General features: G+C 44.8%; 1 protein-coding gene across 1 annotated transcript in view; it reads left to right on the forward strand.

Annotated features, from left to right (window-relative positions):
- Positions 1–27,265, forward strand: part of LOC144769635 (uncharacterized) — an 846,940-nt gene that overhangs the window by 656,717 nt on the left and 162,958 nt on the right. The window contains exon 5 of the mRNA XM_078653809.1: positions 5,749–5,811. Within this exon, the coding sequence (XP_078509935.1) occupies positions 5,749–5,811 (63 nt within the window). The remainder of the gene's footprint in view (positions 1–5,748; positions 5,812–27,265) is intronic.

Below are 27,265 nucleotides of genomic sequence, written 5' to 3' on the forward strand. Positions count from 1 at the left end.
GTACGTTTTCGCAAAGGGAACTTTTTCTACACAAAACATCACTGCTACAGTGAACCTCTTTATTGACAATCCCTTATTGAGAGAGAAACTATTTTTTATTTGTGTGTTTGATGTCGTTTTGACTCTACCTAATCCAGATAAAGTGATTTATATTTTTATAAATAACTTGTGTAGTGTCCTTTTGTGGTGTTTCATTATATTACTGTGAGTGTTGGTACAAGTACTTTACACATTGCCTTGGGGATAAGCCTGTTCGCTCGTGCCAAGCTACCCAGGTGGTGAGCAGGGGTTATCAACAGTGTGTATCCCCCTTACCCTGACTAGAAGTAAGGGACACTACTTGGAAAAAGGTACTTACCTCTGCCAACTAAAGACCCCCAGATCTAACAGATGTCATCGACATAGGACACTGCCTCCTCATCGCATGTTTGTAATAAATCTGACACTGTTGCCGAGAATAGCCCCGGGCTGTTATTATACCCTTGTAGCAAACTACAAATATTTCCCTGAGTGCCGAGGGCAGAGAATGCTGTCCAATATCTGCTATCTGGAGCTATAGTTTGGCAGTAGAATCCATTTGAGAGATCTAATATTGTTTTATATTTCATCTATGCAATTTTATTCATTAATGCAGCACTATGTTAATTTTGAACTGCAAATGTTAATGTGCATGTGTTTATATGTCAGTAATCTAAAACTAGACACTATGGGTTGTCTGGTTTCATTACAGGAAACAAAGGATTGTTCATGGAAAGGTGCAAGTCTCAATCACACCTTGGTATTCAAGTTGGTCTAAGATTTCTTTGACCTGTCGTTTTGCATTATTTTTAATAGGGTACTGTCCCTGTGGATTTGCATTAGATTTTAATGGGATTTCGTGGTGGATAGACCTCACGTCCCACCCTACATTGTTGTGGTATAATTCTGAAGCTAGCGCTAGAGCACACTCCTGTGTGTATGAATGCTTGAAAGATTCTGGAACGAGGTCGGAGAGAGCAGGCAAAATAACGCCTTTCCCTTTTGGCACAAACTGTGGCAGCCAATCTTTTTCTGCTAACAGGATGTCATATTCATATGTTAAGTTCTCCCAAAAGAGAAATTTAACTTTTCTTGAGATGTCCCCCCTATTTGTAGCGTAATTTCGTACCGTCTATGTGGGACACACACTCTTATATCAGGTGTTTCTATTGTGATATGTTCAATCAATTCTGCTGTCACAAGAAAATCCTTCAGGTTCTGGTGAGCTATTGTTACTTCTGCCGCTCTATATAGCATTGTCAGAGCCCATTCCCTGTTCAGAAGCTGAGTCCTCAGAAACCTGAGCATGTCTAATTTTAAGCCACCTACTTTCTTCTTTTTGAATTGAGGAATTGCTTTAGGTTGCTCTGCTTGCTTGATAAAGTAATCTGGATTATGAAGTGTTTCCCTTTTTTTCTTTGGTCGATCTTCTTGCTTTTGTTCTGATTGCCCATCCCTCTCTGAGTTTTTTGATGAACCCTGGAAGGAATGAAAGGAACATGTATTAGTGTCCTGATACCTGTCAGGTCCCCTAATTTTTTCACGATTATTAAGGTTATACTTTTTCTCAGAGGACTCCGTTGGGGAGACCCACCCCTTGATTGTGAATTATTTTCTGTATTTTTATTTTTAGATTGTTTGTAATCCCATTTATTTTTAGAAGAAGAGGGTGAATGCTTCGAGCTGTCCTTCTTGGGACTAACCACCATTTGTGGCTTCCCTGGTTTGGCTCCCAAACTATCTCTACCTAATGTAATATAGGTTTCTTTGATACATTTTAGTAACTCTCACTCCTTATCTTTAGGAGCTATTTCCCTTAGGCGGTGGTGTACAGCCCCTGTTCCTGCCTCTCCTTTTATGTTGCTTGGCATGATTACAGAAACTTGGGAAAAATTACCCATAAGTTTCATACCCAAATCCAGGGCTAGTCCTGCCCCATACTCATTCTGTATCTGTTTCAATACTTTTGGAACGACTGCTATGGAAAGCGCAATGTGTATTATGATGTGTACAGCAGCGGAGATTACCTCCAAGTGGTACACTCCTCGATTGAGGGAACCATCCCCATTGGCAAGCAAATGGTTAGCATTCTATGTTTTTCCTGCGGACCTGTATGGGGAATACTGCTTCCAACTGCGCACTTTTTTGCGCTATCCAGAACGGAATTTGCTCTCATTTGGACGGAATTGTCCCCATCACTGATTCTTGTGTCTGTGAGATCATTGCAGGTGTGGTCTGATGCGGACCAACTGGAGCATTTCTCGCAGGTTAGAGTGTTAATGTTTGCGTAATTAACTGGACAATGTGTCTGTATAGTCGGACTACGTCTTTGTATATTCTACAGACTTCATCCACTAGTAGTGCATCTATCTCAGGATATGGAGTATACATTGCTAAGACTAGCCAGGTCGCTCCTTCTATGCTGAGTGGACCAAGTCTTACGACAGATACTGTGTGTGGGAGGGCATCTTTAAACAAGTTTCTGTGTTGCTAGTAAGTTAACAGGACATCAATGTCTTCATATAGAATGTATTTGTCTGGGCGTTCAACTACAATGTATATGTGGAACATTTTAGTCTGTAGATCTATAGGCAAGAACTGAACCCAAGAATGGAATACCTCTGATCAGACCACTTTATGTGCCTCCAACATGACGCCTCCTGTTGCGGGTACACCATGTTCCTTAAACTTAAGAGTTACTGCATTACTACAGTTCTCTGTAATGTTGAGAGCAGCAGCCACTTCTTTTTCCCCATCCCTGAACCACCACTCATTAACTCAGTCATTATCAGGACAAGATTACTGGTTTTAGTAATTAGGGGTTTTGCACAATGTGGGAACCTTTTATCCTTACAAGCATGTTAAAACTTTCAGCCAATACACAGGGTGGGGCTGATTCACAGAACTAACTTAAAACAAAGTCATACACTTACTAATTTTGGTATTCACAGAAGGCATTTAGTAGTCTTAAGTTAGGATTTTGTCTTAAGTTAGGATTTTGTCTTAAGTTACACTTAAGTTTAACTTAAGTTTGTCTTAAGTTTAACTTTAGACAAAATCCTAACTTAAGACAAAATCCTAACTTAAGACAAAATCCAAATTTAAGACAAAATCCTAACTTAAGACTTCTAAATGCCTTCTGTGAATACCAAAAGTAGTACGTTTATGATTTTGTCTTGAGTTAGTTCTGTGAATCGGCCCCTGTATATCTGCTCAGCTGAGGCAGTTTACACTTTCCGCTTCAAATGTCTTTGAAAAGTGTGAGTAGGGTGTTTCTGAGAAAGCCTGACTAAACTACTCAGATATTACTTTTAATGTAAGAACCAAACCAACGTTGGTGGCGCAATGTCGTGTAGTTCCTAGGAATCCCCAGAACCTGCGTGTTCTGGATGAACTAAACTGTGGCTTGGTCTTCCCAACACCCTCAAAGGATATATCAGCTGTTAGACCAGCTAGCTCTACAGTGCCACTACCACCACCCTATATTTCACAGTGATTTAGGTCAATTTTGGCAACCACTGAACATGACAACCCTAATTCACCAGGGATTGTGAAAAACAGTACAGTATTTTTCGCTCAGTCACCCATCCTCGCTTATTCTCAGAAAATACACAGGATGGCGATTAGGACATTTCAATAAGTATTTATTGGTCCAGCGTCAGTCTTGTGTAAAACATATTTCCTGGGACAATTAGGAGACAGAAGCATACAAAAGAGATCGCAAGTACTAATAGAGATACATTTCTACAATAGTGCTAAGAAGATGAACATACACAATTCAGATAAAACAGTAGTATTTGCGTACTCCTATAATGTTCGCCCTAAGTAATTTGCCCAAGTGTACCTAACCTAGATATGTAGATGTAGCATGTATATGTGTGTATAGCCAAGAATACCCTAGGGAAGAATCATCCCCCCCATCTGATGGTAGAGAATGGAGGCCCGATCTCTGATCAAGGATGACACACCACAAAGGATATCAGACTGCTGCATGTCGAAGATTCAGCATGCAGGACCCTGTGTCAGCTTGAAAGGAATTCTCCTTTAAATTGCATGGGGGAATAAGGGTTTTATATTTTAGAGTGGTCACTTCAGGGTTTCTTCTAGAATCAATATGTTTTGAAAACAATCATAACATTTTTTCCAAACATAGGCGATCATGTACAGCTGGCTGTTGGCCAAGGCTGAAAAAGTGGTGCCCCTTATACAGATTAATGATGCCGTGCCTGAGGGCATGTTTATGTACGTCTAGTACAGGGATTATGATAGAATACTAGGAGGCTGGTGTTGAAGAGACAGGAGCAAGCTACTAGGTAACAGGTCACCTGTTCAGAACCGTCATTTTCGTGTGGTTAGGACAATGTATGTAAAAAGAGGCATACATGACAGGACTAGCCTAAAGGACAAGACAGAATACTGGGTTGCTCCTTATGGTCTGCACCTTTAGTATTCAGGTGGCTGGCCTCTCCAACCACACACCCAAAACACCATCCTAAGGCCTCAGGATCACTACCCCTAAGTCAAAGACCAGTGGACTAGGATGCATCCTGAAGTAACTACAACTGGGATTGTTTCTAGCACCCATCCATCACTTTTTTGTATGCTTGATTAGAAATTGTGCTAAACTCTCCCTGACCTACCATCCCCAGTCATGCATAACAACCTGGTGAAGTGGGAGGCCAATAAAATCCTAATATCAGGATTGTGCAGTGTAAACAACGAAGAATTATACTCTCTACTCACAAGGAATGTATGGACAATTATCATGGGAAAATGATTTATGGATGATGAATCGACTCATCTCCTGAATACACATGACAGAAACCTGCAGAAAGCTAGGCTAAAGTTCAGCTACTTGAAGATTGTACATAAGTGGTATTGGACCCAAATCAAGTTACATAAGGTTGGAATAATCCCATACACAAATTGCTGGCGTTACGTCCAACCAGGTGGAAACCTCATACACATCCTGAGGACCTGTCTGGACATTGTACTCTACTGGAAAGAGGTGTGGAGGAAGTACAGTTGCACATGGCTTGGTTCAAACTGAGACAACATGTATGTGTATCATACGAGTCTCCATAGAAATAGCATTGCTACATGATACCAAGGACATTCCGGAAATAAACTCGTAATCCACTTACCCAGGGATAAGGATTGCAAAGTTGTCACACCTCTTTATAATAGTCCTTCGTGACAGCCTTCTTTGTAAACTGGTTGAGACTTTGTAGACCCTCAAAGATGACATTTAACTGTCCCAGCACATATGGGGATCATCTCAGTAGCTGCTCTCGCTCTCTGATGAGACACTACCAACCTAGATACTCAATAGTGAGTGAGTCCAAACCATATCTGAATGTTTGATGTAGTTTACCTTCTCTAATAGTATCCTACTAGTGTCAATATCTAGTCTTAGCTTCATGTTCATAATATGGACACGCTGGGGTGAAAATAACACCCCCTTCTATATTTGACTCATTACTAAGTGCCATGTGCTCAATCGAAATCCTGTAAGTTTCCAAACATTGAGACTTAATTATGGAAATTGTAACTTTATTTCCAATATGTTTTTATATATCTAAATATTTTTTTTTAAAGGAGTCATTTAGTCTATCTAGCATTTGATTAATCTGCATTTTGATATAAAAAAATTAAGTAGCTCAACAAATAATAAGAGTTGTAAAATTGCTAATTTTGTTAATGGTGGAAATTCATGTCATTTTTCTTCAGCTCTCTTTTTCATTGGAATCATGATCACTACAAGCAAAGTGTATGCTGATAACGCACCTTTTGGTAAGTGCACGCTTATAAACTTCTAAGATTCAATTGAAAATGTAATAATTAAGACTGCTCCTGGCCAAATGTAAAAAAACACGTTGGTGGGCTAAAAGGTGCATGGGGTCTGATGCCTCAACTGACCAATGCATCCACTGCAAGGAACTGTGTTGTTTTTCGGGCAAAGGTTCATAGGGAGATGGGCCCATCAGCCTTTCATTCTTTCATATTTAATCAAATGGGTACCCTCCATTATTCACTGCAGTTTACAGCTTGTTTTAAGACTGCAGTCCAGCCTCATTTAAACCCTGACCTGGAGTATTTTCCCATGCATATTTCTCCAAGCGCCTGTGGTAAATAAATAATTAAATACCTGTTCTATTTTTGACTGGATATATAAATAACAGATAGCTCAATAAATAAGAGTCAAGATTCGAGGTAGCTGGAGTTTGCAGGTTTTAATATAGCATAAAGGACAGGAACAGGACAACCTGCATGGGAAAAGGATGGCAGGGCCCGGCAGCTGCCGGGGCAGGATCTGGGATGAGCGCGCTAGCTTTAATAACAGTGCATAACATATATATACTAAAACAAATTATATTGCATTCGGTACAGTAGGCGTAGCAGTGGGCGGAGTTTGTAGCAGTCGCGAAAGATAAGGCAGAAAGTAGGTGTAACAAGAGGCGTGTACAAGGCGTATACATAGACATGTGATGTAAACGTAACAGAATATGTCATAAATGGGGCGGAAAACATGGAGGGGGCTACCTAAGGAGCCGGGACCTCTGACCTAGTGGTGCGCGCAAGCTGGCAATGACGTGTTACCAGGAGAACTGGGGGCTATGACTTCTGCACTAGAAGAGGAGACTAAAGTCTGGAGTGTCAGAGCGACATGTACCTAAACACTATCTAGTATCTGATGTTTGGAGAACATGTTGATAGAATCCAAAAGTTATCAGGGTAAAGGCTAACAGACACTAAGACTGGTGCATGCATTATTCTATATGTAGTGCGTGTTGAGGAATATTAAATGACCATTAATACAGTATTTCTCTTACATGGAGACATAAAGGCTAGACCATGACGGAAACTATTGATGCGATTCAGTAGCTCAGGAATGCAGAGAAGGAGGGCTGGACTGATAACTAGAATCATAACATACTCTTGGCAGACTGGCAGGCAGAGCCAGGCCGAGCCGGGCACTGCGAGGCAGGAAGTAAGTGAAGGGTCAGGGATGCAGGTGGGGGCTGTATCGCTCCTCGGAAAGGGTTCAGGAAACAGGAGCTGAATCTGAGTCCGGGCCCTTTTGAGGCCTAGAAACGGGGACTTTTACTGAATTAACGTGCACACTGTAAAACGTGGCAACATAGGTTTACATAGGCCAATTACTCGTAGCTTTCACGAGAACTGGAAACTGGCATACTAGAGATGGACACAACTGTAATTGCGTCTTTAATCGGTCATAGGGAATACATATGCATATTAATCATGCACATATAGCATAAGATGGGGAATACGTAGGGACACAGAACATGGCAAAATTTACTTTTCCACATTCCCTCCTTGTCACTACGTTTCCATCAGGAAACATCAATATTCATGATACCATCTATCATTTCATACAGTATCATTTGCTCGTCTCGAATTGGCTTGGAACGGGACTTAGGACTAGGACTTGGAATACAGGATGTAGCACAAATGCCGCAAATCGCAGGGCCACATTGTATACAGAGGCAGCAACTGAAAATGATCATTGCTGCTATACCTAGGAATGACAATACTTTCCATCCCCAGGCAGAAATTATACTCCAGAGCCAACCTGACCATGTCCAGGTGCCTGGATTCTGGTGTAACTGATGGGCAATTTTATGAAGTCTGGTTATAGCTGAATAAACAGACGGCGCGTTATTAGGAATGAAAATGCAGCAACTAGATCCGATGACTCTACATGCCCCGCCCCTATCGGCCAGTATGACGTCAAGGACGAGACGATTTTGGAGCACGACAAATCTCATAGCAGATTGCTCTTCGGTTAAGTTACCTAGAGCAGAAGTAGTCTCATTCACTACTGCTTTAAGGGTTCTGGTTAACCTACGGATTAACTTACTATTCTGGACAGGTCCTATAAAGAAGAAGAATCCTTTATTGAAATCTTGATATTGTTCTAGAGCAGTTTCAGTTTGATCGACAATTGGGGACTCGATCTCCCTTCTATGTCTAAGGTGTACTAGATGTGTGTTCCTATGATAATCTGATGGGGCTAGAAAAACTGGTGGCAGTAGGAAGGCAATATAACATGTTCCATCCCAATCGAGGGGCAAACGAACATATGCGGTCTGACCACAAACAAAATAAGAATGACGTGAGGCTTTGAAAATAGATTTCCCACTGTCACTATACTCGACAATAGTAGTACAATCACTATGTCCTACATGTGTGGAACCATTCTTTCGGACACATAATTCGCCTCTGACTGGTAGTACTGAAATAGCAGGCAAGTCTGGAGTAGTATCAGACTGAACATTCAGGACCATAAAATTCGAGGAATAATTGCCTAAATTATATACTTCATTTTCTAGATCTAACCCTGTTCTATGGGTGAGACCTTGTTTGTCTGGAAAACATGTACTATTCAGAAGTAACATATCATTAGAAGATGACGTTAACGTGGACCATGCTCCACACGAACCATTATGTGAAAACGGATAAGGAAAGAGTGGCAGAACTCCCTTCGGTGTCTGGAAAGGGGGGAGTCGACCACACACCCAACAATTAGTGGCATTGCTGGTCTGGTGTGAATAGTGTAACATTCTAATAAATGTATTATTTCTCATAGCAAGACGATAGGATAGCTCGTGAGGAGGCAGATCACTAAATGTGTGCTCTACTGTAGCATTAGCAAACTTATTTACATGAGAAATTGGAAAACATAAATGAAATGCATAACTTGTGCAGGTAACCATCAAACTCAAAAACAATATAAAACTTAGAAAAACGATACATCTGATAGAGTTTTGACTAACTCTCTCACTATGGGGGTCTATCTCATACATGTCAGAAACCTGTCTAACCGCTTCACCCGAGGGGGACTTAGACAATTAAACTGGCTGACTTATTTTACTAGACCGGAGCTTTAATTTATACTCCTGCTGCGGAGTTTTCTCTAACAGGGAGGGCTTGATTTCGAAATCAGTAGCGGGACAGTCCTTGAGAATAGGGCAGTCTTTAGAATTCTGGCAGTCCTTAAAAATGTTCTCGGCAAACTCTTTTTCTCGAAGTCCATGAAATTTCTTGACGTGGGACAGGTGCACCCAGCCTTTGCGGCCTTCCAACTTCACGGCCGTGCGGGTGGTCAGAAGGACAAGTTGAGGTTGTTTCCAGCGGGGCTCCAGCGGACTTGAACGATCAAAGTTCCTAATAAGTACGAGGTTTCCTGGAACGATTTCATGCGGTTTCACCTCGGTATTGTCTGGAAATGTGGCGGCAACCTGTGAACGACAAGAGTGTAGGGCAGACATCAAGGAAGCTAGGTAATCTGTCAACATATTACTGGAAACATCTGTAATACTGCGGGGTCTAGGTGTACCCCACATGTTTGGGGGGCGGCCGAATACGACCTCATAAGGGGACAGACCTGATCTGGAATGTGCGACCATGCGCATATAAAATAAAGCGACTGGCAGGGCAACTAGCCAGTCTACTCCTTTCTCTTTACACACTTTGGCAATGCGGATTTTTAATGTCTGGTTATGTCTCTCTACGAGACCGGCTGCTTCAGGATGGCGCACACAATGGAACTTCCACTGGTATCCTAACAGAAGGGAAACATGCTTCATTAACTCAGATGAGAATGGCTGGCCGTTATCAGAATACACGACCCTAGGGAGTCCATAGCGAGGAAAGAATTCACGAACCAACTGCTTGGCAGTGGTCGCAGCTGTGTAATCTGGGACCGGATATGCTTCTGTCCATCTGGACAAAGCGCATACAACTACAAGGACATACTTGAAACCTCGACATCGCTCCATCTGAATATAATCCATCTGGAGGACTTCAAAAGGGTGGTCAGGAGGCTGGAATCCCCCTTGTTCCACCGGGACACTTTTACCTGGATTGAACTGGCAACATATCATACAGGTACGGACTTTCTGCTTGGCTGCAGCTCGTAAATGCTTGTTGAACCAAATGTTCTGGATACTGTCTAACATAGCTTTTTCTCCTAAATGTGCAGGACTATGTGCGGTATTAATAATGACTTGAACCATTGAGTCGGGGAGAAACCATGTGGCTTTTCCCTTCGTCAACCATCCCTGATCTGTCTGGACCCCTCCTTGTTCGGACCATTTCTTGATTTCATCGGGAGTAGCATGTGACTGGATATCTATGACATCTTGTGTAGGGTCCTTAACTGTCATACATGTAGTCTGTTCTGGAGTGTGTGTCAGTGTTGTGTTAACTGGAATGTCTGGTGTCTGAGCTGTAAGCTTGGCTGTTCGATCTGCTAGATCGTTACCTTGGGAAATGATGTCAGTGACTTTCGTATGTGCTTTGCACTTCATGATAGCGATAGCTGTCGGTAAATGAATTGCATCTAACAGAGCTTGAATGAGAAGACCATGCTGAATCTTGGTCCCATGAGAAGTCATAAAACCTCTTTCTTGCCAGAGCACTCCAAAGTCGTGTACGACTCCGAATGCATAACGTGAATCTGTGTATATGTTAACTTTCAAGTTCTTGGCACGTATGCAGGCTTGGGTCAGAGCAACTAGCTCTGCTGCTTGAGCAGACAGAGTGTCAATACGGTGTGTTTCTATAACTTCGGTTTCAGTAGTCACTGCATACGCGGCTACTAGTTCTCCTGTACTAGTTCTCATACATGAACCATCCACATAAAGTGTCAGGTCGGGATTAGGTAATGGAATATCTGTCAGGTCTTGTCTTGGTTTTGTCATAGTGTTAACAACTTCCACACAGTCATGTGTGGCCGGATTTGAAGTAACTGACGGTAACAGTGTAGCAGGATTTAGAACGTTGCAGCGTCTGATTTCTATGTGTGGCTGGAACAGTGTCAGTTCATAACCTGTTAATCGTGCAATTGTCAAGTGCTGAGTCTGGGTTCGGTTTAAAAGAACTTCCACGGAGTGTGGAACTTGTACTGTCAGGGAGTGTCCTAATACTATGGAATCACTTTGTCTGATAGCTAGTGCTGTGGCTGCAACTGACTTGAGGCACGCAGGCAGAGCCTGGGCTACTGGATCTAATGTGCTCGAAAAATAAGCATAGGGCTTGTATTGTCCTGCTTGATCTTGTGTGAGAACAGATAATGCTGTACCATCACGTTCTGTGACGAAAAGTGTAAAAGGCTTACTATAGTTCGGTGTAGAACAGGGGCTTGGCATAAGGCTTTCTTTAACTCATTAAAAGCAAGTGTATGTTCGGATGTCCAAGGGAGGACAGTCGATACGGCTGCCTCCTGTGTCGTTAACTGTATCAGTGGCTTGGCTAGAAATGCATACTGAGGAATCCATTGTCTGCAATAAGAAGTGAGGCCGATAAAAGCTCGTACCTCCTTCTGGGTCTTGGGCTGTGGAAGACTTGCTATTAACTGGATACGGTCAGGTGTCAACTGCCTACCCCACTTGGACAGTAAGTGGCCTAAATAGATCACTTGCTGGACACAGAATTGTAATTTGGAAGGGGACACCTTGTGCCCCATCTCGGCTAGGAAATACAGAACTGTAAGTGACGCTCGCTCGCAGTCACGTTCAGAACGGGCTGTGATCAGTAGATCATCGACATACTGGAGCAGGGCAGTGTCAGTTGGCATATGAATATTGTCTAGTTGTCTCTTGAGTGCTTGACTGTAAATACTAGGACTTTCTGTGAAACCTTGAGGAGCTTGTGTGAATTTATAGCTCCTTCCATTTAAACAGAATCCGAAAAGGAACTGGCTGTCTGGATGAATGGGAACACTGAAAAATGCGTTCTTGAGGTCGATGACAGTAAAGAACGTGGCTTCAGAATCAATGGCTGTCAATAGGGATGAAATATCTGGGACTACTGGATACTGGGGTATGATACATTTATTAAGTTCTCGAAGGTCAATCACTAATCGATATACTGGAGGTGCATTTGGATCAGTACGTTTCATGACTGGAATGATAGGAGAATTACATACATTGGAGTCAGTTTCTACAACCACTCCTTGAGCAATGAGCTCGTCAATAATTTTGGATAAGGCTGCTACAGCCTCAGGTGGCAATCTGTACTGTCTGATTCGTGGCAAAACAATACCTGGTTTGAGAGTCACACGATGGGGTGTGATTTGCATAAAACCAACATCAGTTGGACCTTGCGCCCATAAATGCTGCGGTACATTAGACAATCTGGGATCAAAATCACGTAATACATAGTGACCTTTGAAGTCACGCAAAAACAAACGAACTCCCTCTGGGGAGCAACATATTACTGCACCTAATTCCTTCAATGTCTTAATACCCAACAAATTTTCTGGACATGATTTCGTAAGTAACAAATCAGTAGTTCGGGACAATGGACCTACTTCTAGGGAAACTGGCTTTGATATCTCGTTTACTATCGGCTTTCCTGAAAATCCAAGGGAAACCTTTCTAGAGCCTGAGAGCGGAGCCCCTGGAACCTCGTCATGACTGATAGTAGTCCTACTTGCCCCTGTATCAATCAGAAACTTTCTGTCTTTCCCTAATACTTGACTATGAACATAGGGACCCTCTTGATCTACAGGTATCTCGATGAGAGGCAAGCCTACCTCCCTCTCTAGGCTGTTTCATGAATACTGCTGGTAATCTGGATACTCGGACTGTGCATACTGGTACATTTGCTGTGTAACGTGCTGTGTTGCAGCTATAGGCTGCGGTGCTGGAACTGTCTGTTGTGCATTCTGTGGTGACTGAGAAGTCTGTGAAACTTGTTCTTGTCTAGGCGGACGTGGTCTTTCTTTAGTCTTACCAGTGGCTATGTTGTGTTTCAGAACTGCACACTCGTTTATAAAATGACCTGGCTGTTTACAATAATTGCAGGTCCCTTTAACGGGAGCTGCAGGATGACTGGCTTGATTCGGACCCCTCTTCTGACTGTCTTGAGGAACAGATTGTGCAACTAATACTTTCATTTTCGTGTCTTTCATACGTCTCCTTTCGTGATCTTGCTCTTCTCTGATTCTATTCTGGTGGTACTGGAGCATTTGAAGCATTTGTGACGGAGTATTAGCTTGCCAGGTACTTTCGACTTTCAAAACTCGGTTTTTAACTTGTGGGCTTGAATTCTCGACTAGTTTAGTAACAAAAAGATGAGGGTATGAATCGCTACCTGTCTTCAAACCACTGTTGATGATAAAGCATTTCTCGAATCTAGAATAAAAATCACTAGTGTCTTCATCCTGTTTCTGTTTGCATGCAGAGATTGCATCCCAGTCTTCCTTTTTCGTGGCTAATAACCTAGGCAAAACCTGAATCAACAACTCAGGTAATTCTTTACATTTATCTCCTAGACCGGTACCTGGTACACGGGTATTATCTTCAGCTTCTAGAGCTGTCCAATCTATCTTTTTCTCTCCCACCTCCCATTCTTTTTCCTTGAGTTTTTCATATATGCCCGCAGGCAACAGGACCTTTAACATTTTAATGATATCTGGATACGTGTATTCTCCCATACGGAGCATGTCTTTTAATTCACGGTGGAACCCTGCTGGATCTTTGTCGTGACAGGGAATTAATTTCTTCATCTCTAAGAGTTCCATCTTTGTGATAGGGGTGTAAACAAATACTCGTTCTAGACCACCACCCTCTTTCTTGACTGGATGTACTTCTCGTAACGGATTCTGTCTATCTATGTAAAATGGTTTACTTCCTGGGGGTGAGACGTGAACAAAGTGCGGGTTTAGAAACGTTCGGTATTTGTGGCGCTGTTCTAGAATGATACTAATTAAATCGGTACCTAGACCTTTCCATCTATACTGTAGTAACTCGTTTAATACATCATGTAACGGACCTGGATCGGAATGTTGTCCCTCATACAGGGTGATGAGGTGCTGGATCATATACATACCCACCAGTCGCTGCTCGGCTGGGGGCAGTTTCAGAAACATTTGTGCCACTATTTCGTCTGGAAAAGTGGTAGAATCAGTAGCCCATCGGACTGCTGATCGGGCTTGTTCTTGTTCATGCATGGTACTAAGCTCACTATAACCAATTCGTGCTTTCAGAATGTGATCGGTAGCTTGAAATACTTGTTCAAGATTCTCTTGTTCTGGTGCTGGAGGAGGGAAAACTTTCTTGTATTCTAGACGTAAATGTCGGTCTGGAAATCTAGATTTACCTACATACGCTATTCTGGCGGTATTCTCGTCGTCTACCTCTTCAGTAGAAGAGTCATTTTCTTTCTCGGTTGCTTGTGTTGCTTCTCGTTTCTCGTGTAACTTTATTATTTCCTTACGGATTTTCTTGTACATACTCTCTATACTACCTAGTGTCTTGTGTCTTCCCTCGGCTATATGGTCACTCCACCTGGTCAGGACTTTCATTTCTTCCCGATCTTTTTCTGGATAATCTTTTTCTCTTATTAAACAATTAATTATAAATTTTAACAGTATGAGCTGAATCTCGACTTTTCTTTTGTTCATAGCATCGCCAATGCTTTCTGGATCTTCTCCTGTACGGATAAAACGATATATTCGGTCTAGATATTCCTTCATATTTGGCAGGGTGTCCAAATACTCGGTCACCCGTCTTACACGCAATGAATATATGACCATGGCGTCATCGCCTGGGACTGAATCATAACGGCATTCGGTGAGTGCTTTCTTGATATCTGCAACTGACTGAAATTTGGGTGTACGCTGTAACGCTAATTCATGTAGCGTCATACGTCTGTGTTGAGGCGGGGTACGAGGAGAACCTCCCCCCGTGGCTCCTAGACTGGAATCGTCTGTGTGTACTGTACGGGCTGGGAGAGTGACTGATGTAGCGGGTACTTGTACTGTGGGCTGGACCGGGGGTACCGTAACAGGTGCTGTGACGGGTGCCCCGGTGGCTGGAGGAACAGGAATCACATTATTTACAGGAGCAGGCAGAACAGAATTTGCATACTCTGGGACTGTGTCGTCCAAATAGGACGAGAGAAAAATATCAGCTGCGGTCGGTTTGTGACGTAGCTTGGTCGGAACTAATGGTGGCGGAAAATTACTGGATGCCTCCGAGGTTGCTTTTGGCAAGCCCTCGGCAAGAAGAGGATACATACCCTTAATAAGGGCATTCCTCTGTCTGTCTGACTGTTCGGCTTTAACTCGTTCACCTATTTCGATTAATTCCCTTTCTTGGGTTCTTTCTGTGGATTCTCTACTTAATTCTGCTTTTCTGAATTCTTTTTCGGTTCTTTTATGAGATTCTTTGCGCCATAACTTGATGGCATCTTTCTGTGACTGTCTGGATTTCTTTTTCCATAATGCTTCTTCTACTCGCATGATGCACTCGGCATCCCATGTACCCGATACGGGCCATCTATATTTCTCTTCGAGGTGTCTGGTATAATCAGACCATAAGTCTAGATATATTATGGCACTTAAGCCATGCTTGTGATACATAAAATGACCTGGACTGTCCCTAGGAGGGACAGGGACTGCTTCCTCGAGCAGCCCTTTTCTAGTTTTTAACTGACGTAATTTGGAGAACAGAGGCATGATTTCTAGAGTCTAGACACAATACAATACACAATAAACACGATAATAAATGGAATAACAAGTCATTCATACCACGACATAAAAATACATGAATAACATTAGAATAACAGTTCGGACAGAATATTACCTAGAATACTGAGAACAGAACACATGAATTTCTCGAGAACAGAACTTACTAGAATTTCTAGATGTACTGCTAAAACAGTACAGAACTTACCGGTCTCTTAAAGAGACACGTCAGGACCCGCATCCACCTAGGTGGACACTTCGTGTTGGATTTGCGTACCCAAACCCACGGACCAGAGACAATTAGATTGACCCTGTCTAGATACTACCCCAGCAACGGTACTCACCGGGCAGCAAGAACGGAAAGCCTCGGACTGGACTGGACTGCTAGGACGACGGACGGACGAACTTCGGACTTCAGTTACAGGTGGGCCTCCGGATACCTCGGACCTTGGACTCTCGGCTTGGGCTCTGGTCGGGACTCGCCGCGTTCCTCCACCGCCTCGTCTGGATGCTGGACCGCAACCTCCGTCTCCTCCGTGGACCTGAGGGATACTTGAAGCAGAAATATCTGCCGGTGCGCAGGATGGTTCCGTCACGGCTGCAGAGGGTCAGGGGGCTTGCGTGGCTTCACCGGCGCGTGGGGAAAGGGCAAGTCCCTATTCGGGCGCCATTATGTGGTAAATAAATAATCAAATACCTGTTCTATTTTTGACTGGATATATAAATAACAGATAGCTCAATAAATAAGAGTCAAGATTCGAGGTAGCTGGAGTTTGCAGGTTTTAATATAGCATAAAGGACAGGAACAGGACAACCTGCATGGGAAAAGGATGGCAGGGCCCGGCAGCTGCCGGGGCAGGATCTGGGATGAGCGCGCTAGCTTTAATAACAGTGCATAACATATATATACTAAAACAAATTATATTGCATTCGGTACAGTAGGCGTAGCAGTGGGCGGAGTTTGTAGCAGTCGCGAAAGATAAGGCAGAAAGTAGGTGTAACAAGAGGCGTGTACAAGGCGTATACATAGACATGTGATGTAAACGTAACAGAATATGTCATAAATGGGGCGGAAAACATGGAGGGGGCTACCTAAGGAGCCGGGACCTCTGACCTAGTGGTGCGCGCAAGCTGGCAATGACGTGTTACCAGGAGAACTGGGGGCTATGACTTCTGCACTAGAAGAGGAGACTAAAGTCTGGAGTGTCAGAGCGACATGTACCTAAACACTATCTAGTATCTGATGTTTAGAGAACATGTTGATAGAATCCAAAAGTTATCAGGGTAAAGGCTAACAGACACTAAGACTGGTGCATGCATTATTCTATATGTAGTGCGTGTTGAGGAATATTAAATGACCATTAATACAGTATTTCTCTTACATGGAGACATAAAGGCTAGACCATGACGGAAACTATTGATGCGATTCAGTAGCTCAGGAATGCAGAGAAGGAGGGCTGGACTGATAACTAGAATCATAACATACTCTTGGCAGACTGGCAGCCAGAGCCAGGCCGAGCCGGGCACTGCGAGGCAGGAAGTAAGTGAAGGGTCAGGGATGCAGGTGGGGGCTGTATCGCTCCTCGGAGAGGGTTCAGGAAACAGGAGCTGAATCTGAGTCCGGGCCCTTTTGAGGCCTAGAAACGGGGACTTTTACTGAATTAACGTGCACACTGTAAAACGTGGCAACATAGGTTTACATAGGCCAATTACTCGTAGCTTTCACGAGAACTGGAAACTGGCATACTAGAGATGGACACAACTGTAATTACGTCTTTAATCGGTCACAGGGAATACATATGCATATTAATCATGCACATATAGCATAAGATGGGGAATACGTAGGGACACAGAACATGGCAAAATTTACTTTTCCACACGCCACCAGGAAGTCTTTGTGTGTGGAAAAAAGATTAAAAGTAAAAATGTGAAGTATTACCACATGGTTTGATTCCAGTTTTACCCCTGGCAAAACTAAAATCACACAGTGCCCCCTCACCCAATTTGCTACTATTAAACTGCCCTGGGACATATAACTACTGTTCAGTAATAACCCTATATAGCTAATCTCAGCAGTGACCCATATATAATTATATGATTCTTTTCCTCTTGTGTATTTTGAACAGTTGTATTATTACTGTGACTTCTAAGCAGTGGGGTCACAAAAAGTTTGAGCATAACGGATGAAGACATTACTTGAGAATTACTATACAGCAACTTATGGCCTACGGTGCTGATACTATAACTTTATCAGTTACCCGTATATATTTATTCTCAGAAGCCTAAACTTCAACACCCACCCTGAACATAACATTACTCCTAAACCTAGATGAGATTCTAGCACTGTTCTGACCCTATCCCTTGCTGTAACCTCTATTATAACCCCTACTGTAATTTAACTTTTACCCTTTCCCTAGATCTAACTTTAGGAAGATGAAGCGATAAGTGGTGGGTGCAATCACCCAAAGCTAAACAACCTTGCAACTAAAAGTAAAAGCAAGTTTCTCTGGGGAAACATGGACCTTTCCTATAAGGAAGATACAGACATGTAGGGGCATATTCTCAAGAACTTATCGCCAAGCTAGAGGCACTTTTTCGCAGCCAAAATTGCGATAAATCCATGGCCCCATTCACAAGCTTGTGCTAACATTCGATATCACCAGTTTCCTTGAGACACCAGCAGCAGAAAACATTTCCACAGATGACACCAGAAATTATCGCTAATGATATGCAGAGTAGGCGTTCTCCTGCAAAAAGCCACAACAACACCACTTCGCAACATTCTGAACGACCAGCCAGATCGGCAATAAGAAGACAAAAAAGGTGATAAGGTGTATTAGCAGCAGGGAATTACCATCTGCTCTTACCTGGTGTAAATTCGGACGACAACCTGCACCAGAAAAGGGAGCCCAGCCCAGAGCCACACCTGTAGAACAACAGAGGCCATGGAGCAACTGATCATGCAGCTCGAACACCCAAGAGGGCCACAACACTCACTGTCACCACCCACAGGACCCCACCTCCCCGGGGCCATGCCCCGGGCACCCCCACCCCTGGACAAAGTTATGTTACATCAACTTTATGAAATCATGAACAAAAGAATTCGCATGATGTTGCACAATTACAACACTCAACATGCATGTGTGGTCAGAAAAATGAGAATTACACATTCATCTTTGAATTACCAAACAAAACATTTTATTCAAATTAACTCCAAAAACTATTTTGAAGAGTCATGCCGGGTTTTCTCTGAACAATCTGTAAGTCACAGACTGCAAGACAGTATTCTAGTTAAGAAAGTGTGTCATGTGCTCATCAAAGGACAGAGAGAGTGAGCGAAAGAGAGATAGAGAGAGAGAGAGAGAAAGAGAGAGGAAGAGAGAGAAAGAGAGGGAAAGAGAGAAAGAGAAAGAGAGGGAGAGAGAGAGAAAGAGAGGGAGAGAGAGAGAAAGAGGGAAAGAGAGTGAGAGAGAGAGAAAGAGAGGGAGAGATGGAGAGAGAGAAAGAGATGGTAAAAGAGAAAGTGAGTGAGAGAAAGTTTCCATAGTCCAGCCTCCTGGTGACGAGGGCCCTGAACACTGTTCTTCTCGTCTCAAAAGGGATCCACTTGAAGATCCTGTGGAGCATTCGGAGGGAGTTGAAGCAGGACGAGGAGACGGCGTTGACCTGCTTAGTCATGGAGAGGGTGGAGTTGAGGTTAACCCCTAGGTTGCGTGTGTGGTCAGTGGTTGTCGGGGCTGTTCCTAGTGTTGTCGGCCACCATGAGTCATCCCAGGCTGAAGGGGTGGAGCCGAGGATGAGGTACTCCATCAAGTCCGAGTTCCGCTTCAGTCGGCTGTTCCTCATCCATTCGGCGACGGCATTCATTCCTTCTTGGAGGTTGGTTATGGCGGTGTGAGGGTCTTTAGTGAGGGAAAGGATCCGCTGGGTGTCGTCGGCGTAGAAGATGATGTTGAGATGGTGCTGTCGGGTGACGTGGGCGAGGGGTGCCATGTAGATGTTGAACAGCATCGGGCTGAGAGAAGAGCCCTGCGGTACGCAGCAAATGATTTTGGTGGCATTGGAGAGGCAGGCGCTCTGAGTTCTGCCGGAGAGGACGATGTGGTCCAGTCCAGGGCTTTCTCTTGCATCCCGGCGTTGAGAAGGCGTGTTCGTAATGTGCGGTGGCAGACCTTGTCGTAGGTGGCTGACAGGTCCAAAAGGATGAGGGCCGCTGTTTCCCGGTTACCCAGCAGGGTCCTTATGTCATTGGTGGCGGCGATGAGGGCGGTTTCGGTGCTGTGGTTGCTTTGGAACCCGGATTTGGAGGGGTCCAGGATCTTGTTCTCCTCGAGGTAGCGTGTCAGTTCTTTGTTGATGGTTTTCCCGATGACCTTCGCCAGGAATGGGATCAGGGAGATGGGTCGGAAGTTCTTGAGGTCCTTGGAGTCTGCCTTGGGCTTCTTGAGTAAGGTGTTGATCTCGGCATGCTTCCAGCTTTCTGGGAAGGTTGGTGTCTCTAAGGAGATGTTGATTACTTTCCGGAGATGGGGTACGATGCCTGTCCGGGCTTTGTTGAAGATGTGGTGAGGGCATGGGTGTAGCAGTGAGCCAGAGTGTATGGTGTTCATGATCTCGCTGGCGTCCTCGTCGTTGATGCTGGTCCAGGAGAGAAGGCGGTTGGTGCAGGTTGTGGTCATGGGGGCAGTGGTTGACGTGGCAATCAAGGCATTGAAGCTGTCGTGGATGTCGGCGATCTTGCGGTGGAAGAAGGTGGCCAGCGAGTCACACAGGTCTTGCAAAAGCAGGATGTCATTGGTGTTGGAGCTGTGTTTGGAGAGTTCCTTCATGATGTTGAAGAGCTCTTTGCTGTTGTGTGCATAGTTATCTAGGCGGTCTTTGAATGAGGCCCTCTTGGCGGCTCTGACGAGTTGATGGTGTCTGCGGGTAACGTTCATGTGGGCTGTGTAGCTGTCCGGTGTTTTTTCGCAGAGCCAGTTCTTCTCCAGTTTTCGGCATGTTCGTTTGGAGGCCTGGAGGTCTTCGGTGAACCAGGTGTCTTTCTTGCTAGTGTGGCTGTTTGTAAGGCTTCTTGAGTGGGGCAAGGGTGTTGGCTCAGTCTTCGATCCACTGTCTGAGGTTGCGGGCGGCGGTGTCGGGGTCGGTGGGGTCGACGGGTGGGCTCTGGGCGAGGGTGGTGGTTAGCTGGTTTTCAGTGATTTTGCTCCAGCAGCGTCTAGGCATCTGCTGGGTGCGGTGGTGGGTGGTGTGCTTCCTGAAGGTGAAGTAGATGCAGTGGTGGTTGGTTCAGTGGGATTTGGTGGTGTGGTTGAAGGAGACGTGGGGGGTTGCGGTGAATCATGGGGCCGGCAGCATGGGTGGGTGTTGTCACGAGCTGTCGGAGTCTGATGTTGGCGAGGTTGTCGATTGGGGTGATGGAGTTGGTGTTGTTGTTGTTCTCGAGGTGGAAGTTCAAGTCCCCGAGGAGGATGTAGTCTGTGTAGGCGAGGGCGTGTGTGCTGATGAAATCGGCGATGGAGTTGCTGAACTGTGGTCAGGGTCTGGGGGGGTCTGTATACAAGTGTGGTGTTGGGATCGGTGTGGATCTGCAAGTGCATGTGTTCAGAGGTGCTGAGGGTGTTGTCGGTGTTGGTTGAGATTTTGAGGGTGTTTCTGTGGACGATGGTAATTCCTCCTCCTACGCCGATCCTTCGGTCCCTGCAGGTGATCTTGTAGCCTTTCGAGATGGCTATGGTGATGTCGGGAGCTGAGGCGGGGTTCAGCCAGGTCTCCGTCAGGAAGGCGACGTCTGGGGAGGTAGAGTCGAGAAGGTCCCAGAGTTTGACGGCGTGTTTGCGGGCAGAGCGGGTGTTAAGGAGGATGTATCTGAGGTAGTTGGGTTCTTTGGTTGGTGGTTTGGCGGGCCGGATGCTGGTAAAGCTGCAGTTCCGGCAGGTGAAGGGTCCTTTGGTGTGCTCCGGGGTGGCGTGGTAGCAGGTGTGTTATCATCCGGTTTGAGTGTGTAGATGGTGCTGGCATCGTAATGGAGTCATGCGTTGTGGTGTTTGCGGGGGCCAGGGGTTCTGGCGCTGGGTGTGGTCCTGGCGTGGAGGGGCACAGTCGGTCTTGCCTTGGCACACCTTCAGCGCGCCAGCGGGGCAGCCGCCATAAGAAGGGGGAGGTGGGAGGGAGGAGCAGCTGGGAGGGGGAGCAAACGAATGGGAGAAGGGGGGGCGAGGCTGCAGGGGACGCGGCGGTGGGAAGCGGGACCGGGAACAGAGGCAAAGCGGGCACAGAGCGACAAAGGGAGAGCAGACACAGTAAGCAAATAATACTAAACACCAGGGGCACAGAAAACAGGCAATCACATTTTTCTTCACCTCTCTCTCATACAATCTTCCCACCTCTCTTATATTGGTTCACTTTAGGTCTTTGAGCACATTTTCTTTTTCATGCCTTTCCAAGATTTCCATCCCACCAGCCCAATCTCTCCTTCTCTTCTTGTGCTGTCTTCTCTATACACTGGCATACACTCTTTATGTGTCTGTAGTCTGCTGTCCAATTTTTTTCTCTTTCTCACATACTCTTTCTGTCTGGAGTTCATTCACCACTTCATGCACAAACTACCTATCCCTGTCTTCCTTGCTATCTATTCTGTGCAGCTCCCACCCCATCCATTCATCATAACGCGTATTTCCACTATACAAATACACTATATACCACACAATTCCACCCCACACAATTCTACAGCTAACAATTCCAAATCAACCCATAATTCCACTCGAAACCACATACATTCACTCCACTCCAAACCAAAACACACAGGTTAAAGACATTGTCATTTAAAATGCCAATAGGTCTACTCTCCCAATTGCAAGACCGATTGCTTTGCAAATGCTTGTTTGATTCTATTTCTTAACTATAATGTCCCTGCAATTTTTGTATTTTTCAGTGAATTTCTAAAGTTTTTGTAATTCTATTTCGTAACTATAACGCCACTGTAGCCCTTTTTTGTGAATTTCTATGTTGTATACCATTTTATTTCCTTACTGCAACCTGTAAACCTTAAGAATCGGTGTGTGAGTGGCTGCATAGGTCAACGAGTGGCTTTATGGGTCTGTGAATAAATGTGTGACTACCTCTGTGGGTCTGTGAGTGGGTGTGTGAGTACCCTTGAGGGTCTGTGAGTGGCACTTTGGATCTGTGAATGGGTGTATGCCTCCAAACAGGGATACTACCTCTTGGTTTGATAAGGCAAGTGATTCTTTATTTGATAGTCTTGTAGAGGAGAGGAGTTGGCCTAACGGCTAGGGCGCTCGACCTCGGATCTGGGGATCTGGATCAGAGTCTTGGTAACAATGCCAAACTTCCTGTGACTCTGGGCAAATCACTTAATCTCCCTGTGCCTAACAAAAATGAATGTGTGTCCTCATGTAACGAAACTGTTGCTATGTAAAGTGCTCTGATACCCAATTCGGGTCAAGTTCGCGCTATATAAAACTCTGGAAAAAAAAGAATACACACTTTTTATCTAGTTGCATAACTAATCCAAAATTGTTTACAATAGACAAGCCGATGTTGAAAATTCACAAGCCTGTGTCATTTATTTCACTTTTACTTCATCTTATTCAAAAATATATTTGATGCACTAAAATCATGTCATCATAAATGGCACCAGATTATTGTTCTACTTATTTACAAACAGTGATAATTGAGAATGCAAGACATCAATTAAAAGTTTTTACAAACTAAATAGCATTGTGCTTATATGACATATGAGACAAGTTCCTAACTGGAATTAAAAATACTAGGCAGAGAGTATAACATTTTTGCAGATTAATGTCTATTATCTCCTGCCAGTGTGTAAGGCTCTGGGCGCTGGATTTTAGAGTGTTGTCAGATGGAGAGTGCTGTTACTGAGATATTTCTCTAAGAACATACTGCTGGTGTCTATTCCCAGAGGCTAGGGTCAACGTGTTAAAAACCCTGAAGTCGTGGGGTTTTCATCATGACCTGGACCTGGTTGTGTCTGTTTAAAAACAAACAAATGTATGTGTTAAATACAGGTAACCACAAAACTAGTCAACTGGTCAATCCCTGTTATTTTCGTACTATACCTTCAAAGAGTTGAAGTTGTCCTTAGTGAAAATGTCTGCTAAGAGGTCTTCGGAGGTCATACCTCCTCTCTCCACCACTCTGCAAAGTCATCACTAGCCACGCTACTAGTTAGAAAGTCAAGTCTTGTTGGATGTTGAGGGACCATGGGGGCCAATAAGCCCTCCAGGTACTTTCTGTAAGTTCTACACAGAAGGATTCATGAGAGCTGATCAGAGGCACCATCCCCTTTCTCCACTACTCTACAAATGCCATTACTAATTAAACCATAGAAATTCACTGAAAAATCAAAGGTTACAGGGACGTTATAGTCAAAAAATTTTATTAAAAAAAGCTTAGAAATTTACTGAAAAAAACAAATAGTATAGAGACGTTATAGTTAGGCTCAGATTCCACTCTTACAAATCCAGTGAAATTCAGCTGTTATCCTTAGCTGAGCTAACTATAAATCATGGCCCAGTAATACACTGCTTATGACCTCACATATTATATCACTCACGACATGGTCAGTGACATCACTGATGACATCCTCCAGAAAATCCCTAACACTTCCACTCACATCACCGTAGAACTTTTCATGCTCCCACTCCCACATACCTATCCACAAACACATTCACAGAACAATACCAGTACTTACACACTCACTAATATGGCCACTGGCAAATGCACCATACAGCCACTCACACACTGAGGTAGTCACTCATAGAGCTACTCACACACCTGCTCACTAACCCATGCAGTCAATTACACGGACACTTACTCACCCATACAGTTATACACACACCAAATTATGTATATACATATATTTACATCACTGAAAAAACACAGGTTTCAGGGATGTTATAGTAAGGAATTAACATCTAAAAAATCTTAGAAATTCACAGAAAAAAACAAAGGTTCGAGTGATATAGTTAGGCTGACATTTCACTTGTACAAACCAGTGAATGTCAGCCATTATAGACAGCTGAGTTAACTATAACTTGTGCCCCGCAAGGCGTACCCAGAGGAACATACGGTGTGTGCAACACAAGCACAGCACGTCCGTGATGGGCCTGATACGTCGGGCCCCACTGCGGCCAGCACCGACAAAGCCCCTGCTACCGCCCAAAAACCTGGGGTGGAGCAGTCCACCAGATCTGCCGGAGCATGAGGTCCGGGACTCAGTGCCCCCCAGACACGCAGAATTTTAGGCCCGGACCCCTGGTGACGGGCCCCTCATCAAGGACTGCTGGAAGAGCCTAGATCCATATGGGCCTCTCTGCAGCAGTAACAAAAGGCTGTTAGCGAGCGGCCTGGGGCAGCCCTGGTGGCCAGGCAGTAGGACTGGGGAGAGACTGCCGTGGGTGTGCTCCCCACCCCTAAACCCAAGATACTACAGAGTGGGGAAAGCACTCAGACCACATAATATCACACTTGGGTCCCGATCCCAGGTCCCTACATAAGAGTGACCCCCACCAACAAATTGCCTGCTACAGATCTGACACAGCAAGTGTTGGAAGTCCGATGAACGCAGAACCAAGGTCCAGCTTCATCATGCCACAGCGGTAGCCTATGGGGAGGCCCCCCACGGGGAGACAATGACCTGAAGTAGAGGACGGCGAAATCCCAAAACCCCACCAGTCCACAGCCACCTACCTGAGAGCAACAGTGTCCTAGGTGCATGGCCCTCATCTCCCTAGCGACTGAATAAGCGCCCAAACTCGAAAGCCCAAAACCACCTTAACGAAACAGGAGATTGCCCTGTCAACTGAAGGGCTCCAGAAAATCATCATCATGCCTGTCCAAGGCTCACATCAGAGGCTGGTCACCAGCCCCAAAGCATCGGTCACCAAGTGACCCAAACCATTCCTGAACAATGGTCTCCCACTTCATTCCCACACAACCATGTGGAAAGACCTAGGCCTGAAACCTATTGTGACGCAAACCAAATGGATCACTTCAATTCAATTCAACTGAAATGGACCCAGACCTGGAGAGGGCACCAATGAGAAGCCTGCTCTCCCATAAAGGGCCCTCACCACAATCCTCCAGGCTATTAACTCATCGCAGGCCTCAGTTCAAAACAAAATTGGCGAAATCCAGGTGGACATGGCCCTCATACGGCAGGACCTCCATAATGCCACAGCCTGCATTACAGAAGAGGAATCATGTCTCTCCAAGGTCGAGGAAGACGTCCAACATTTAAAATAGCAAGCATCAGATCTGAGAAATGGGCCAAGTCTTGGATGCCGGAGGACACACTATCGGCATGGTTTGCAGTGGAGCAGGCACACTAATCCCTGGCGCCTAAACCACTGCAGGATGCTCCGCACCGGCCCATCATCACCAGGATCCTTAACTTTAAGGACAGAGATGCAATCTTACAGGAAGCCCGCTCCCAAACCACCGTGACCTACGAAGGACATAATATAATGATTTTCCCAGACTACATGAGAGAGGTCCAGGACCCAACAACACTCGTACACTAACGTCAAGCAAAAGATACACACCCTTAACCTCCAATACAGACTGCTCTTCCCAGCCCACCTCTTCATTCTTGGAATCCACAAGAGTCATCCTGGACCTCCCCCCAGGCCTCGGTACGCAATCTCCCCTTTGAGACCCTCGGCCGGTAATGTCTCACCAGCATCCCCTGGAGCCCGGAGTAGATGCACACTCTCACGCAGAGGCCATGGCACCTGAAGGAATGCTTTGGCACGGCCCACTGCAGACAACCAGGGCCCAGAGATCCAAAATGAAGCATCTGACTCCCGGACTCAACAACAGAGCTGATCCATGGAATGACCACCATGATGCTGAACAACGCATCCATAGACACAGACTTCTCCCGAAGCCTGGTGATCTGAAGATGGGCGGTCTAACCTTATCAACACATGGAGCCAAAAGTCTGTACGGGACATCGGGATGGAATTTCCTAATTGCTCAGTGCAATCAGATAGTTTCTGCTGATGCAACAGGCAGATCCGGATTTAACGAGGGGTCCACCACGCAACTTTGACGCTAAGCGCAACAGTTTAGCTTGATAATTTTGATATTAGGCTGAAAGAGGCTTCTATTCCTGACGTATATGGTGGGGGGGATCAGGATCGTTGTCCTAAGTTTTGGTTCACCTTTGTTTGGTACTCACAGCACTCAACCCATTCACCAGTGCAAATGCACATGAGGCAATACTCGTGAATCAGAGCTCTGTCGCCTCCCCGGGTACTCTCTGGGAAGCAGGCAAAGATACCCTTTGTGGCATCGCCAAGGGACAACTCAAACCTAAGCGATTGGCCCAGGACAACCGACTTGCCCTCCTTGGAGACCAGGCGACTAGCCTTGAGAAGGTTTCGGCTGGGGCCGCGGACGAAAGTAAGGAGAGGCAGCTCACACTACTGAAAGACTAAGGGCCAGATGTAGGTTCACCAAATACCGGTCGGTAACGGCCGATTTTGGCCGTAACCGACCGGTATTTGGCAATTGAGATGTAGGGGGGCCTATATTTTACAGAATCTGTAAATATACCGATTCGGTAAATTTACCGATTCTGTAAAATACAGATTCTGTAAATTTACCGAATCAGTAATTCTATATGTAGGTGGCACTGGAAACAGTGCCACAGGCCCCTAAGAATTCGTTATTTGCCATGTAATACAATTGCATGGTAAATAACGA

The sequence above is a fragment of the Lissotriton helveticus genome, chromosome 7 (assembly GCF_964261635.1).
Source record: "Lissotriton helveticus chromosome 7, aLisHel1.1, whole genome shotgun sequence".
Taxonomy (NCBI): Eukaryota; Metazoa; Chordata; class Amphibia; order Caudata; family Salamandridae; genus Lissotriton; species Lissotriton helveticus.